Source organism: Geotrypetes seraphini, chromosome 3 (assembly GCF_902459505.1).
Source record: "Geotrypetes seraphini chromosome 3, aGeoSer1.1, whole genome shotgun sequence".
Classification (NCBI taxonomy): Eukaryota; Metazoa; Chordata; class Amphibia; order Gymnophiona; family Dermophiidae; genus Geotrypetes; species Geotrypetes seraphini.
Window position 1 is genome coordinate 293241798 of NC_047086.1, and position 17425 is coordinate 293259222.

Below are 17425 nucleotides of genomic sequence, written 5' to 3' on the forward strand. Positions count from 1 at the left end.
ATCTCCAAAAACTATATTCATCCAGCCTGAGGTGGACTTGCTGGTAGCTCAGGTTACCAAGCGTACCTCCCTACCTAATGAGAGGGTTGTAGTCTTGACACATTTCAATAACTATATTGAAAATAAAATCATTTTCCCTACTTTTGTTATCTGGTGACTTTATTTTTCTGTGTTTTTAACTGTTTCCAGGGCCTTCTTGTCCATTGACTGTTTTTCTCTTTGTCTTCACTTTCGGTCTTGCATCCATCTTTGACATTACTTAACATTCAATTTTTCTGCTCTCTTCTCAAAATCTACTTTTCCATGTCTTCCCTTCCCTTCCTATCTCTCTCTCCTTCCCTCCCTATTTCCATGGTCTAACATCTGTCTCTTTCCCTCCTCCCCCCCCAGTGTAACATTTTTCTTTCCCGTCCTCTTTTCTGCCCCCTACAGTCCATCTCTCTTCCCTTCCTCCTTTCTGGCCCCTCTCCCAGTCCAACATTTCTCCCTTCTTTCCAACAGTCCATCATTTTTTGTCTCTTCCTTCTGCATGTTTCTCCTCTGGTCCTCCTTCCCTCAACCAAACAACATCTCTCTCTCTCCCTCTATGAGTCCAACTTTTCATTCTCTGCCTTCACCCCCTTCCCCAGTGTAACATTTCTCCTTCTCTCCTTTTTTCCTCCCCATCCATCTTGTCCTCTCTGAGTACAACACTTTCTGCCTCCTGCACGCTTTCTCTCTCTGTCCTTGCCTCTTCCCTCAGTGGCATCCCTCCTTCCCACCTCCTAACCCAGCATGCTCTCTCCCCATGCACTGTCTCACCCTCCCCTCCAGTGTGTAGCACATTTCCTTTCCCTTCATTTCTGCCAGGTCCAGCAGCACCTCTTCTCCCTTTTTTTTTTACCTCCCCCTTGTCCAGCAGTACCTCTTCTCCCTTCCCTGCTTCCCTTGTCCAGCAGTACCCCTTCTCCCTTCCCTGCTCCCCTTGTCCAGCAGTACCCCTTCTACTTCTCTGCTCCCCTTGTCCAGCAGTACCCCTTCTCCCTTCCGTCCTCCTCTCCTCCCCTGTTCAGCAATATCTGTATTTTGCAGCCGCAGTCGTGCACATGATCTCGCACACTGGGCAGGAAGAGAGTCGCCAGTGTCAGCTGTCTTGCAACTTTCTGCAACTATTGCTTATGCCGGAATGCCTGCCTTCATGTATCTGCTGGATACGCGAAGGCAGGAGTCCTGGCATACGTGACGGCGCCTTGCTTCCTGCCCAGAGTGTGAGATCACATACAAGACCACAGGCCGCAAAATAGCACCCGGGGGGCTGCAAGTTTGAGACCGCTGGACTATTGGGAGGCGTGGGTGTGGATCAGTTCTTACCAATGAATGTTGTACATAATCTGAGAAGCATACCAACTCGAATTCAGCTACCCTCTTGCAGATCACTTTGTGAATTCATCCTCCGGAAAAGGCAACCAAAGTCCGAGCACCAGTACACAGGCTATTAGCCATTCGAGCCATAAAGCTCATTCCACCCGCAGAATCAGGTTTGGGCAGATACTCTATATACTTCATAGTGCCAAAAAAAAAAGACTCAGAAGTCTAGAGATTCAGAAGTCTAGTGCCAAAAAAAAAAGACTCAGAAGTCAGTCAATGTGATCATAAAAGTGCTGTGGCTCCTTATGGAGACTGTTCAGTTGGTCATTGCAGTGTTTGCATCAGGGGAATTTCTGACCTCCTTGGATTTGACGGGGTCCTATCTCCATAATCTGATTTATCTGGAACACAGAAGATTCTTGAGATTTCATGTTCTGGGGAAACACTTTCAGTTCTCTGCACTCCCCTTCAGGTTAGCAACAGTGCCGCACACCTTCACTGAGGAAACTGTGGTAGCAGCAACCCATCTGAGAAAGGCAGGAATTCAATTGCATCCCTACTTGGACGATTGGCTGGTCAGGGCTCCGTCCAAAATGGAAGGAGAGAGTGTGGTTTCTCAAGTGGTCCAGCTGTTGCAGGACGTGGGTTGAATTGTCAACTTCTGAAAGAGTCACTAGAACCGGTTCAGAACATGGGAATCTGCTTTATCTTGGCAGAGAGCTATGTCTTTCTTCCCAAGTCACACAAACAGAAACTTATAAAATAAGTCTCAGATTTCCTGGTGCTGCCACCTTTTACATCATGGCACTATCTCCAGGTGCTATATTCCATGACAGCAATCATAGTGGTGGTTCCTTGGGCGAAAGCTCATATTTGTCTTCTCCAAGACGCTGTGTTATCCCATTGGTCTCCGCGGATGGATTTGCTCCAGAAACCACTGGCTTGGACTGTGGAAGCTCGATGGAGTTTGCATTGGTGGCTGCAACCAGAGTCCCTGGCAAGAGATATGCCACTTCCCATCTCCTCTTTGATGATTCTGACAATCAATGCTAGCCTCTACATCTGGGGAGGACAATAGTCCAAGGCCGATAGACTCCATTTCAAAGAAAGTGGTCTATAAACCAACTGGAGCTACGAGCCATTCATCTCACCTGAAAGGCAAAGCAGTCAGGGGTTTTTCAGACAATGCCACAATGGTAGCTTATGTCAATCGACATGGAAGTTCCAGAAGTGCTCCACTGCATCTGGAGGCCAAGTTGCTATCCAATTGGGCAAAGCTCCAATTGGATAGCTTCTAGCGATCTCAACGGGAGCAGACAATGTGCAAACCAACTATTTCAGCAGGAAGAACTTAGACCTGGGGGAGTGAATAGTGCAATGCTGGAAGTGTCCAATGATCGACTGCATGGCATTGGTGGACAACAAGAAAAAGACTTGATTTTTTTTTTCAGCAGAAGATACGAGCCAGGAAAAGCTGGCTTAGACAATGCCCTAGTTCAACAATGGCCAGCAAAGTGTCTTCTGTATGTGTTTCCGCTGCAGCCCTTGATAAGTCATTATCCATTGGATAGTGAACCATCAAGGACATGTGATCCTGGTGGCACCAGATTGACTGCATCGGCCGTGGTATGAGGACTTGATGTCCCTGCAAAAGGACAAAGATCTCAAGCTACTGGTGCATACGGGTTCCCATAGAGAATCCGGAACACTTTGGTCTTACGGCATGGCTCATGAGTGAGCAGCCCTAATGCGGAAAGGTTATTCAGAGGTAATTATTGATACCCTCCTTAGAGCCAAGAAAACAACCATGATTGCAACCTATGCTAAGGCTTGGAAGTTGTTCCAACTGTGGTATGCAAAAGATCAGTTGGAACCCTTAAGAGCTCCGGTGTCTGTGGTTTTGTCTTTTCTGCTGGCTGGCTTGGAAAAGGAGCCAGCAATAGGATCCCTTAAAGTGCAAGCTGCAGGTCTCTTGTGTTTAAGAGCCTAAGTGGAAAAGGGATCCTTGGCTTTGCATCCCGATATTGAAGGGAATACTCAGATTGAGTCCTCTGGTAGGACAGCTGTTTCCCTTATAGAACCTTAACATTGTCCTGAGTGGGCTCAGCAGGGCTCCTTTTGAGCCTTTGCAGGAGGTATGTCTGCTGAATCTAACAGTGAAGACAGTTTTCCTGTTGCCATCATTTCCGTGAGAAGAGTCTCAGAGATACAGGCACTATCATGCAGAGAGCCGTACCTCAGATTTACAGAAGTGGGAGTTTCCCTTTGCATAGTTTCTTTGTTTTTGCCAAAGGTCATATAGGCATCCCATGTCAATCAGGAGTCAGGTTCCTGCTTTCCAAGCCATGGGTTCCAAGAAGAGGGACCAGGTTTTGAAATTGCTGGATGTGCGGAAAGTTATTCTCCGATACCTCGAAGTAACCAATGATTTTCATCTTTCAGATCACCTTTTTGTCTTAACCAATACTGCTAGGCTAGGCAAGCTGGCATCTAAGGTGGCCATTTCCAGATGAATTTGCATGGCTATCTCATCGGCATACATTGGCTGTGGTAAACAATCGTGAAAGTTTCAAGTTTATTTGATAAAATCGCTTTTTTCATAGATTACAAAACAATGAACAATAGAAAATAGGGGAGACTAACAATTTTTAAGGGGATCACAGAAAAACTGTTAACCACTAATCTCTAACTATGAATGTCCCATTCAATTTGTAGAATCTTTCTAATTCATTGTAAACCGCATAGAATTTCACGGTCCTGCGGTATATAAACTGTTGTTATTATTATTATTACTTTGGATGAGAGGGAGATGGAGGGAGGAACTACAACTTGGTATTGGAAAGAGAACAAAAAAGGGATAAAACAGAAGGGTATTTGATTGATCAATGCTTGCCTGCTTCGAGTGGAAGTGTTGAATGGACTCCGAAATCAGATTAATTAAAAGCATCCCTGTATAGGTAGCTTTTTAACTTTGATTTGAACTTTTTGAGGATTTTTTCTTCCCTTACTAGAGCTGGTAATAGGTTCCAGGTTTGGGGAGCACTAGAAGTGTAGTGTCTTTGTGGGCAGAGATGCAGGCAATTCCTCCTGAAGAAATTTGTAGAGCAGCTATATGATCTATCCACCATACATTTACAAAGTTTTATATGGTTGATGTGGCAGCATAAGAGGATACTGCTTTTGGGTTCTCAGTGTTGAGGGAAGACTCATCTATCCCACCTTAGACTCAGAAGACTGCTTTAAGAACATAAGAAGTTGCCGCTGCTGGGTCAGACCAGTGGTCCATCTTGCCCAGCAGTTCGCTTCCGTGGTGGCCCCCAGATCAAAGACCAGTGCCCTGAGACCAACCCTACCTGCATATGTTCTGGTTTAGCAGGAACTTATCTAACTTTGTTTTGAATCCCTGGAGGGTATTTTCACCTATAACAGCCTCTGGAAGAGGGTTCCAGTTTTCCACCATTCTCTGGGTGAAGAAGAACTTCCTTACATTTGTATGGAATCTGTCCCCTTTTAACTTTAGAGAGTGTCCTCTTGTTCTCCCTACCTTGGAGAGGGTGAACAACCTGTCTTTATCTACTAAATCCATTCCTTTCAGTATCTTGAATGTTTCTATCATATCCCATCTCAGTCTCCTCTTTTCAAGGGAGAAGAGGCCCAATTTCTCTAATCTCTTACTGTACGGCAACTCCTCCAGCTCCTTAACCATTTTAGTCACTCTTCTCTGAACCCTTTCAAGTAGTACCGTGTCTTTCTTCATGTATGGTGACCAGTGTTGGACACAGTATTCCAGGTGAGGGTGTACCATGGCCTGGTACAGTGGCATGATAACCTTCTCCAATCTGTTCATGATCCCCTTCTTAATCATTCCTAGCATTGTGTTCTCTTTTTTTGCCGCCGCCGCACATTGCACCTACGGCTTCATTGATTTGTCGACAAGTACTCCCAAGTCTCTTTCCTGGGGGGGTTTCTCCAAGTACCGCCCCGGACATCCTGTATTCATGTATAACATTTTTGTTACCAACATGCATCATCTTACACTTATCCATGTTGGTACATTACTTATCTCGATGATAATCTTTTTGGAAAAAGGGCATATTAGTCCTGTGTGACAGGGATCCGGCTAGGCCTAATAAAGCCAAGGGAAAAGCTCCTGTAAGTATCACTAAAGTTCCAGTGACTAAGTGGAAGAAACATCCTGGGTATAGTGGAAATCCTGTGCCCAATGTCAAGAGTGAGCCTGCCCCTTTAAAAGTTCACAGAGCTCAGGCAGGAACTAGAAAGACAGGGCTCTTTAAGAATTTAGCTGACTCTGCTGTTAGGGGGCGTGGATGCTGGCCCAGTCTCCCTTTTATTGAGCTTCCCTTTTCAGAAGGAGGGAAGAGGCAGCTGGGACTGGAAGCTGAGGAAAAGCTGAGAAGGAAGTCAGCTGGAGCAGCTAACTTATGGCCAGCACAGGAAGGTTCTCACAAGGATTGGGAAATGGAAAATCCTGAAGTACAGTCTGAGGTTTGTGATATGGACTGGCTGGAGAACAATGTTATGTCTCATGGGGAAGAGCACCCCATGGAATGGGAGTAGGTTTGGGAAAGCCTGAATTTTCTTTTCCTTTGTGATGGGTTTTTTTCTTTTTGGAGTTTGTGTTGTGAAAGTATTTTTATACCCTGTTTTGAACCTGTGCTGGAAGCTGCAGAATTTACCTTGAGCTTAGATGATTGGAAAGAGTGGCAACACCTGTAGGAGAACCGGCCTCTCTGCTCCTACTAAGGGGAATTGCTGTTCAGGGTTACCACAAGCATAATTAGTGCCAATACTGTTAAAAGCCTTATATCCTAAACCATTACCAGAGGCATGAACTGTTCTATCTTACCTTGAAGGTGGCATATAGGATGAACTGTATTTTGTGTTATTATTGTTTTGAACTTATCTCTGAAAGCACAGCCGGTGCTGGGATTAGAACTTGCATGTATGAGAAAAGAAGCAGCAAAGAAAACTGGATTGTTTGGTTTTTGTATTGATGCCAAATTTTGACCTTTTTGTTTGGAACTTTCATCGATGTTCAATAAAAGTGGAATATTTGGACAAACCAGGCCATTTTGGTGTGCAATTTATGGGAGACACCAGGCAAGCTGTGTTCCACCACCTTTATGCTCGTGCTAAGACTAGGATTCTGCGGAGCTACTAGGCCTCGCCAGGATCCCGGTCCCACACCTGATGACAAGTACCTAATCTTCCCTTCTAGTGCAAAAGGCATAAGAGTCCTGATGCCCTGCTATGTCAGTCTGGAGATCACTTGGTTACTGTTTTTGACAAATACATGTATCCAGAGCTGGAGATTTTCTCCTTACAGACAGATTTTTTTAAACAAGAAAAGAAGTGGTAAGTGAGACTCTGTGAACTCTATAAGTTTAATGCTGGTTGCATTTTGATGGGTGGTTTCTGTTCATTCCATCTAGGTTGCTTGATGTGTTGATTAACCTTGTTTACTATTTCTTACAGTGCAGAACAGAAATGTTTTGTTGGGGAGAGTCCCTATACCTTTCTTTCTTATTTCTTTGTTATAGTGATGTGGAGGGCTCTGCAGTCATTGGAGAAGGAGGCGGAACTGAAGAATGTAAATTTCATCCTTTTGCAACATAACTCACTAGTATGGGAATATTACCTATTATCAGGACTCATATGCTCGTTTTCCAGAAAGAATATTATCTAGGTAAATACCTACAGTAGTCTTCCCTTATATTTTATTAAACTTATGTTGACATGAAAAGTATTCTCTTTCTAATTTATATAATTATTCCAGTACAAATCAGATTATCATTTTGTACAGGTTGGAGCTGCTCTGAGACCAGCATTTTCACAAGATACTCCTTCTGACATCACAGCAAAAGCCTGCCAGGTACAAGAAGTGGGAACACCTTCATTGTATAGTATTAAATATTATGTTTTATTTAGTAGTTGACAAGTAGCTGCACACATGCGTAGTGTTATCTATAACATTATTGCACTATATAAATTACTAGAACACAAGTGTGGCAGTTTTTGACTGTTGAATTTTTGGGCAAATTTGCAGCAAAAGGTTTTTTAAGAAAAGGGTGAGGGTTTTTGTTGTGGGGTTTTTTTGTTGTTGTTGTTGTTTGTTTGTTTGTTTTTTTTGCTATAGCCTTCATATTTTCTTTGTTGTTACTGGACAGTTTTCAGGCTTCCTTTAAAGCAAATGACAAGTATGGTTCATAAGAGTTTGATCCTCTCTACATCAGTGGTTGTTAAACCTGTCCTGGGGGGACCCCCAGACAGTTGGGATTTTAAGATATCCCTAATGAATATGCATATAAATATCAATAATACACCACAGGGTAAATATATAAAAAAAAAATAGCTTTCACAACTGTTGTTACTCACAAAATACAAAAAATATATAGAAGCTGGCTAATTACATATTCTTTATTATATCCAATACTTACTAATTTAAATAACATAGGTACACATTAATTAAATGGATCCAACTTGCACATATAACAATTAAAACATTATGAGCCGCCTAAGCGTTCACTGAATAGTGGAAAACCTGGAACCTACTAAAGGTTAATCTCAACAATAGTTCATATTGCTCTTCCACTCTATTAAATATTTGTTTCTCTCCATAGACTTGAGTTCATATTGTGGACATCATACAAAGTTGGTAAAATGCCTTCACTGCCTGCACTAAAAACCACTATCGCAGTTTAGTAAAAAGGGAGGGGGTATATTTGTCTATTTTTGTTTAGTTGTTACTGAGGTGACATTGCATAAAGTCACTTGCCTTGACCTCTTTGAAAACCCGCAGAATATAAATTATAATTAACATTTTCTCTGCGTACAATGTGCTTTGTGTTTTTAAAAATTTTATTGTTGGTAGATAAGAACATAAGAATTGCCATCTCCGGATCAGACCCTGGGTCCATCAAGTCCAGTGATCCGCACATGCGGAGGCCCCGCCAGGTGTACCCTGGCATAGTTTTAGTCCCCATATTACTGTATGCTTCTCAAGGGAGATGTGCATCTAATTTACCCTTACCCGTATCACTCTATGCCACTCTTAAGGAGATGTGCATCTAGTTTACCCTTAAATCCTAGAACGGTGGATTCTGCAATTACTTCCTTTGGGAGAGCATTCCAGGTGTCCACCACTCGCTGCATGAAACAGAACTTCCTGATATTCATCCTGGACCTATCCCCCCTCAGCTTCAGTCTATGTCCTCTTGTCCGTGTCACACTGAACATTGTAAATAACTGTTTTCCCTGCTCCATTTTGTCGAATCCTTTCAGTATTTTGAAAGTCTCGATCAGATCCCCTCGCAGTCTCCTCTTCTCAAGGGAGAACAACCCCAGTCTCCTAAGTCGTTCCTCATAGTCCAGGTTCTCCATACCTTTCACTAGCTTCGTCGCTCGTCTCTGCACCCTCTCTAGCAGTTTTATATCCTTCTTTAGGTATGGAGACCAATGCTGGACACAGTATTCCAGGTGTGGTCTGATGATGGCTCTGTAGAGCGGTATTATAACTTTCTCTGATCTACTCATAATTCCCATCTTTATCATGCCTAGCATTCTATTTGACTTGGCCACGAAGGTAAGGGGGAGGGAGGGGAGCTGCTGAAAGACATCTAGTAATCCTTGCAGGCTTGACTGTGCAGGGAATTATTTTTGTAAAATCATGTTTTGTTATGTGACTGGCATTATTTAGACTTTAATTTCTATGAATGAATAGAATGAAAATGATATAAAATTGCTTGCTTGTTTTTATGTGCGTGCGTTGAAGGGAAGTAGAGAGAGAGAAGGCTGAGGACGCTGAAGGAAAATGGGGAAGAGAGATTGGGGAGAAGACGCTGATTTATAAATTGACAGTTGTACAGAATATTGTTTCTTTTTATACTTCAATAAGTTCAGTATAAAACTATTTGAGGCTTATGTGGATGGATAAGATGGTTTGTGGAGACGGAGACCAAGCTCGCGGGGACGGAGACAAATTTTTTCCCTGTGTCATTCTCTAAGTTCTGCCACGAATTGATTTCGACTATGTGTGGGCGAGCGGGGTGTCAGTCGGGTTGACATAGCCATCGTAGCGCACGGGGTATGGCTCTCAAAAGAAATCTTAATTGTACTGCTGTTCTTTGGCTCTTTTGACTAATGAGTTTGCCTACCACTGCCCTAGCTGAACAGAGTTGTAGCTCAGGAAGTTTCCCTGTACCCCTCCTTTACATGTGTTTCTATATGGAGGTATTTCCTGCTTTGGTACAAACTGAAGGAGGCAGCAGAGCCCTCTAGTGAAGGAGGAGAAATTCAAATGCTGGAGTAAATTCCTTCTGCACAGCTCGCAAATATGAGGATACTATGCATCTATCCAGAATGACACACCTATCTACTAGAAAAGATATCAACAAGGTAAGAAAGCCAAGAAATCACCTTGGATCTCAGAAGAAACCAGAAAAGTAGCAGAAGAAAGAAGACAAGCAAAGCTATCTAATGATAGAGAAAAAGTATTACAAATGAACCAAGTGTTTCAACAGCAAGTTTGGCAAGACAAAGAACGATATCTCAAGGAGTTGGTCCAGAAGAAGGCTACTAAAATGGTGCTTGGTCTTCATCATAAGGCGTATAGGGACAGACTTAAAGATCTCAATATGTATACTTTAGAGGAAAGGCGGGAGATATGATAGAGCCGTTGAAATACCTATGTGGCATAAATGCGCATGAGTCGAGTCTCTTTCAATTGAAAGGAGGCTCTGGAATGAGAGAAGATAGGATGAAGTTAAGAGGTGATAGGCTTCGGAATAATCAAAGGATAGTAGATGCGTGGAACAAGTGGTGGATACAGAAGTGGTGGATACAGAGACTGTGTTTGAATTCAAGACATGGGATAGGCCTGTGGGATCTCTCAGAGAGAGAAAGAGATAATGGTTACTGCGGATGGGCAGACTAGATGGGCCATTTGGCCTTTATCTGCCATCATGTTTCTATGAATCAGAACATCTAAATGGAAAATCAGATTAACGTATCTGGAAATTAAGAGATTGCGGCAGAAATTCCAACCTCGACTGGGGATGTTTAAAGATGCCAACGGAATGATATTGAATGATCCAGAAAGCATTAAAAAGAGATGGAAAGAATATACAGAAAATTTATATAAACAAGGCAATGAGGATAATATTGGGGAAATTGACCTGAAACTGAAGCCGAAGAAGCACCAGATATTTTAAAATAAGTAGTCATAGCAATAATTAAAGCTTTATTGAAAAACAAATCATCTGGTATGGGCGGCGTTCCAATTGTATTAATAAACATGGCCAACTGATTGGAGAAGATCACTGAAGAAAGGTGACGCCAAGGTCTGTAACAGCTACAGAATTTTTGCATAAATTCCACACACCAGCAAAATATTGCTGAAAATAATACAACGAATGCTCCATTCATACATTGAGCAAGAACTACCCGAAGTTCAGGCTGGTTTCATAAAAGGTTGAGGAACAAGAGACATTATTGCTGATATTAGATGGACATTGGAAAAGAGCAAAGAATACCTTTACTTCATCGACTTCAGCAAAGCTTTTGACTGTGTGGATCACAATAAACTATGGAGAACTCTAGTGCAAATGGAAATACCCAAACACATAACTCAGCTGATAAAGAGCCTATATGAAAATCAAGAAGCTGCTGTGAGAACTGAATATGGCAACACTGATTGGTTTCCAATAAAATGTGGTATCAAGCAAGGATGCATCTTGTCACCTTACCTGTTCAACCTGTATGGTGAAACATCTTCAGAAAAGCAAATTTGGACGAAGAGAATGTTGGTTTCAAAGTTGGTGGCCAAAATATAAAACAACCTACACTATATATCTACTGAGAAAAGGCAAAGTCAAAAATCATAACATGGGATTAGAACTGAACATAAACAAGACGAAGATCATGAACATGGAAAACGATGAAGATTTTGAGTTTGAAGGTGATAGAATAGAAGTTGTAAAGGATTTCAATCTCCTGGGCTCTTTTGTAAATAAAGAAGCAACTAGCAGGGAGGAAATACTTCACTGAATAACACTTGGTCGCTCTTCAATGAAGGCTCTCAACAAAGTATTCAAAGGCAAGAAGGTAACACTCCAAATAAATATCAGACTTGTCCATGCACTCATTTTCTCAGTGGTCAGTTATGGATGCAAAAGTTGGACACTACTGAAACAAGACAGAAAGAAGATTGACTCATTTGAGCTTTGGTGCTGGAGAAAGATTTTAGGCGTGCCGTGGACCACCAGAAGAACTAACAAATCGATTCTGGAAGAGATCAAACCGACTTTGTCACTCGAAGCCCAAATGATGAAGTTACGACTTTCTTAATTTGGTCACACCATCAGAAGAGAGAAATCACTGGAAAAGGACATCATGTTTGGGAAGATCGAAAGAACCAGGCGAAGAGGGCGACCTGCAATCAGATGGCTGGACATGTTGAAAACAATTATGGGGATAACTCTGGAGGACCTTTCTGGACTAACACAAAACCGATTTATTTTTAGATCCACAATTCATCAAGTCACTAGGACTCAAACATGAGTCAATAGCACCTAACAACAAGAACCTAATCTCTTTTTAGAACTGGTATAAGGATGATTGATCTTAACACTGCTGATTTTACAAAGAAGTTCACAGTAAAGCTAATGAGTCTTGTTCCCTTTTTCCCTTACATGACCCTCACTCATTTCTCTTCCCACCCACCCCCAAAAATATATCTACTGTATGTGTCTTTTTTAAAGACAATATATATGCCTTTGTGATATAGGTTTCTAGATCTCCAGTAGTGCACAGAAGCTTTCGCAGTGAAGTGGAGGAATTACCTAGTGGTTAGTGTAGTATCCTGAGAACGTGGAAAACTGGGTTTGATTCCCACTCCAGCTCCTTATGACTCTAAGCAAGTTACTTAACCCTCTATTGTCCCAGGTACAGAATAAGTACCTGTATATAATATGTAAACCGCTTTGTTTGTAACCATAGAAAGGTGGTATATCAAGTTCTATCCCCTTTCCTCTTGCTCCAAGGCCAGTAAGAATCAACAGATATGCATATACTGTAGTTTATTAAATACAGACCCCCCCCCCTCCATATTCACGGGTTTAGGCTTTGTGACTTTGGTTATTTGCAATTTTCTAAATCCTGACCCACCCCTTCCTCCTGGACCTTTCCACACCTTACTTTTAAAGCCTAGTGGTCTCTAGAGGTAAGCGGGGCAGAAGCGATCTTCCTACATTCCTGTCCCGTGTAGAGCCGCAAACAAAAATGACTTCCATGAGTTTCCATGATCTTGCGAAACTACAGCAGGAACTCATGGCAGCCATTTTTGTTCACGGCTCTGCACAGGACAGAAGCATAGGAAGATCACTCCTGGCTCGCTAGACCAGTGGTTCCCAACCCTGTCCTGGAGGACCACTAGGCCAATCAGGTTTTCAGGATAGCTCTAATGAATATGCATGGAGCGGATTTGCATGCCTGTCACTTCCATTATATGCAAATCTCTCTCATGCATATTCATTAGGGCTGGCCTGAAAACCCAATTGGCCTGGTGGTCCTCCAGGACAGGGTTGGGAACCACTGCGCTAGACCACCAGGCTTTAAAAGTAAGGTGTGGAGAGGTTCAGGAGGTGGGAGGGAGTTGGGGTTGGTCAGAATCGGCTCTATGTAAGGTGTGGAGAGGTCTTGGAGGCAGGGATGGGTCAGAATCGGCCATAAGTAAGGTCCTGGAGGTGGGAGGGAGGAGGGGGTGGGTCATAGTCAGCCCTAAGTAAGGTGTGGAGAGGGCCAGGAGCAGGAGCGAGGCAGTGGTGGGTCAATCGGCCCTAAAGTAATTTGTGGATTTTTCTTATTTGCAGGCCGACTATGCCCCTAATCCCCATGAATATGGAGGGGAGAGTGTACATGCATATTTGCTGATTGTGTCCTAATTCCACCTACTCTCTATTCCCAGGAAAGCCTTCACATCTCAAAATGTGAGGCAATTCACTTCTCATGCCCTTGTTTGCTTACATCATTGTCCCCTTTGATTAATGAGACCCTCTTCCTTTGGTTGAATTGGTTCCAGACTGTAAGTTGTCCACTCTCTCTTTTTTTTCCTTCTCTCTCTGCCACATTAGGTCTGTCAAGCCTTTTATTTCTTTTGCTCATCCAACAACTCTGATTCTAACTGTGGTTATCTCTGGTTTTGACTGTTGCAACTTGCTGTTAACCTTGACTTTTGCTAAAATCTGTAACTTTTTCAAGCAACCAAAATTAAACTTCTTGGGACATTTTGTTTTGATTTCATCTCCTTTTCTGGCATCCCAGCACTGGCTTCCAGTTTCAGTGGCGATCAAATACTAGATCCTCATTCTGATTTATCATACTGTTTTCTCTAATCCCTTCCAAAGTTCTCCCGCCCCATGCTCAGCCTATCTTCTCTCACTTTATGCTCCTTTTAATGTGCTTTGCTTTTTCTAGGCTTCCCTTCTTTTTCTGCTTACTCCATCCTACCTGCGTTTGGAAATGTCTTGTGATGCAGCCTTCTCTTATCTCAGTCTTTCTCTTTGAAATGCTTTATCCTCTTATATCCACTTTGAAAGTTCATTTCCTAAATTCAAGCAACCTATAAATATGTGGATCTTCAGAGCTTGTTTTCAGTTCTGCATTCCTCATTAAAGAGCAGCACAGTCTGCTTCCCATCCCTATCACTCGCCCTCTCCCTTGGCCCTGTCTTTTTTTGCTCTTATTTCTTTTCTGCCTCATGAAATGTAACCTTTTTCTTCTTTCATCTTTGCTACCTTTTTATTGTTATTATTATGAACTGCCTTGATATACTTTTAACCCAATGAGTGTTATATCAATTTTCTACAAAATAAAATAAGATCAACGGTTTATACAGCTTTAAGAAGGTGGCTGCATGAGCTAGTGGCTTGACATGATCGGCCGATGAGAGACATGTTCACTGGGTGACAACTAGTAAATTCTTGTAAATATGGTTAATACATTTTTCTCAACATAAACTTAGTTGGATTTTTAAATATAGGACTACTGGTATTCAGCAAAGTTACAAGTATTTTACTGCCAGAAATTATTCAGTTAAAGTTAGATAAACTAAGCTCGTAGTATAATCTTTTACACAAAATGGCATAAATGTTTAGATGTAACAAATTCTTTAACTGGATTTTTATGGTAAGACATGCAGGTGGCAGAAAATGAGTGCTATCAGATTAGACTTGTTTGTCCAAATCACTTGAATATTGTCCAAGACAATTGAACATTCTGTTTTTAAACAAGTTTTTGTATAAAGGGGGCAATTCTGTAATCTAGATGCTAACATTTATTTGCACAATATACACATAAATGTTTTAAATATTAGCACATATTCACATAAATGCCAATTTACTACCTACTGTAAGAGCTATTCTGAAAGTATTTGCAAGGTGACATACAAAGGGACTGCCAATTAATGTGTACCATGCAGAATCTTTTAGGTTATGTGTTCCCATTGCACTTAGGTGTTTACACTTGCACCAGCTCTGTATCTGGCATAAGTGATCGCACCTCAATATTAGGCACATTGATACCCAGTGATACTAGTTTTCTGTATAGGAATCTAGGTGTCTAAGCTCCCTATAAGACACCCTGTTATAGAATTGCCCTTGATGTCCTTTTATTTGTTCAGTTTCTTTTACACATTGCTCAAGATGAGTTTGGTAATTCTAGCTTCTGCTGCTTTCTGTAGGTATGCAGCACCTGGATCGGAAGTGGAGTTGTTAGTGACCTGAATGATCTCCGTCGAGTTCACAACTTGCTTGTTTCTTCTTTGGACAAAGTCCAAGCAGGAAAAGGGTCTTCCAGCCAGCTGTATAGGGAAAGCGCCACTACTATGGAAAAACTTGCTGTATTAAAAGCCTGGGCAGAGGTAAGCGTTGTAAGTGTAATTATAACCAGAAAATCACTCAGTACTAATTCTGGACTCGTGGCTAAGAATATGAAAGCACCTTTTGTGTCCCTGATTCTATAACTTGCTGTCTTATAAAAGAACAATGCCAATGTGGAATTATTTAGTAGATAATAAAAATACTTAGAAATATGGCAAGCTATTATATATCTATATACATGTTTGTATAATCATTAGAATATTTTTATAACAGGTAGCACTGAAACTATATTTCCAGTGTAAAAAGCACATGAGTCTCCCAAACCAGCAAGGCATCATCTACTTTTTCAGCTCCACCTACTTACATCATTGGGCAGTGCTTCAGCTCCCCCAGTTTTTCCCTTCTGTAAGTGAGTTAAGAAGGTGTCTTTTCATCTGCTCTATTTCTAATTTTTTTTTATTTTATTTTTTTCTCTGGTTTTCGAGGCTTTTTGTGCTTCAGAAGTTCCAAGTAGTCTTGGGACAGCTCTACCTGGGAGAAATTACAGACTCTGTGAGCAGAGGTTTGTAGCTGGGTGGGCCACCCTTTTTACAGGGCACCTATCTGGCCGACTTGCCCTAAATCTTGGAATGGATTGGGGTCAATCTCCTGGGAGCTCTGCTTGCCCCTGTTGAGGCACTCAAGCGCAGGCTCGTTTGTCCCGTTTTGGTCCAGGAGACTTTGTGGTTGCTGGCTGCATTTCCCCCCTCTCTTAATCATGAGCTGACAAGTAGGTTGTCCTGCAGCCTGGATAAAAGGCAGCCCAAAGAGACAAATTCCTGGACAACCTGGCTACTTGTCTGAGACAAAAAGATTCTCCATTAGTCAGGCAATCACATGGCAGAACTGTAAGTACAGTACTTTACTGTCTATGGGAGACGTTGTGGTAATTGGGGTTTTTGGACCTTTTCTAGGGCTTCTCTGTGGATCCCTCACCCCTAAAATCCTAGTTTAAAGAATTTTTGGAACTTTGGTTTAGTCTCCATGGGCCATTTGTTTGGCACAAAAATGCTGTCGCTGCAGCCATCTTAAATTTTCCAATTTTGTTTTTAAAGCCACTTCCTGCCTCACAACACTTCATTTTGGGCTAAAAACAGCTCAGATGGACTCCTCAGGCATTTTAACTTAAGAACATAAGCCTTACTAGGTCAGACCATCAAGCCCAGTAGCCTGATCTCACGGTGGCCAATCCAGGTCCCTAGTACCTGGCCAAAACTCATGGAGTAGATGCATTCCATGTTACCAATCTAGGGCAAGCAGTAGCTTCTTGCATGTCTCTCAATAACAGACTATGTACTTTTCATCCAGGAAATTGTCCAAACCTTTCTTAAAACCAGCTATGCTATCTGCTGTTACCACAACCTCTGGCAATGCGTTCTAGAGCTTAACTATTTTCTGACTGGAAAAAAATTTCCTCCCATTGATTTTAAAAGTATTGCCCTGTAACTTCATCGAGTGTCCCCCTAGTCTTTGTAATTTTTGTCGGAGTGAAAAATCAATCCACTTGTACCCGTTCTACTCCATTCAGAATTTTGTAGACTTCAGTCATATCTCCCTTTAGCCGTCTCTTTTCTAAGTTGAAGAGCCCTAACCTTTTTAGCCTTTCCTCATATGAGAGAAGTTCCATCCCCATCATCTTGGTCGCTCTTCTAGTGCCACTATATCTTTCTTGAGATAAGGAGACTAGAATTGAACGCAATACTCCAGATGAGGTCACACCATGGAGTGATACAGAGCAATTATAACATTCTTAGGGCCTCTTCTATCAAACTGTGCTAGCATTTTTTAGTGCAGAGAGCCATGCTGAATGGCCCGGGCTGCTCCCGATGCTCATAGGAACTCTATGAGCGTCGGGTGCCGCACGGGCCATTCAGCGCAGCTCACCGCGCTACAAACTGCTAGCACAGTTTGATAGAAGAGGCCCTTAGTCTTGTTAACCATCCCTTTTTTAATATCTCCTACTATCCTGTTTGCTTTTTTGGCAGCCCCTCTGCTCATTGGGCGGCAGATTTCATTGTATTGTGTAGGATGAGACCCAGATCCTTTTCTTGGGCGCTAACCCCCAAGGTGGACCCTAGCATCTGGTAATTGTGATTTGGGTTATTCTTCCCAATGTGCATCACTTTGCATTGTCCACATTAAAT

General features: G+C 42.2%; 1 protein-coding gene across 7 annotated transcripts in view; it reads left to right on the top strand.

Moving 5' to 3' along the window:
• HEATR5B (HEAT repeat containing 5B) overlaps nt 1-17425 on the top strand; it is a 297408-nt gene that overhangs the window by 208264 nt on the left and 71719 nt on the right. For all 7 annotated transcript variants that reach the window (XM_033938914.1, XM_033938913.1, XM_033938919.1 and 4 more), the window contains 2 exons: nt 7172-7240; nt 15104-15283. In XM_033938914.1, coding sequence (XP_033794805.1) covers nt 7172-7240; nt 15104-15283 — 249 coding nt within the window. The remainder of the gene's footprint in view (nt 1-7171; nt 7241-15103; nt 15284-17425) is intronic.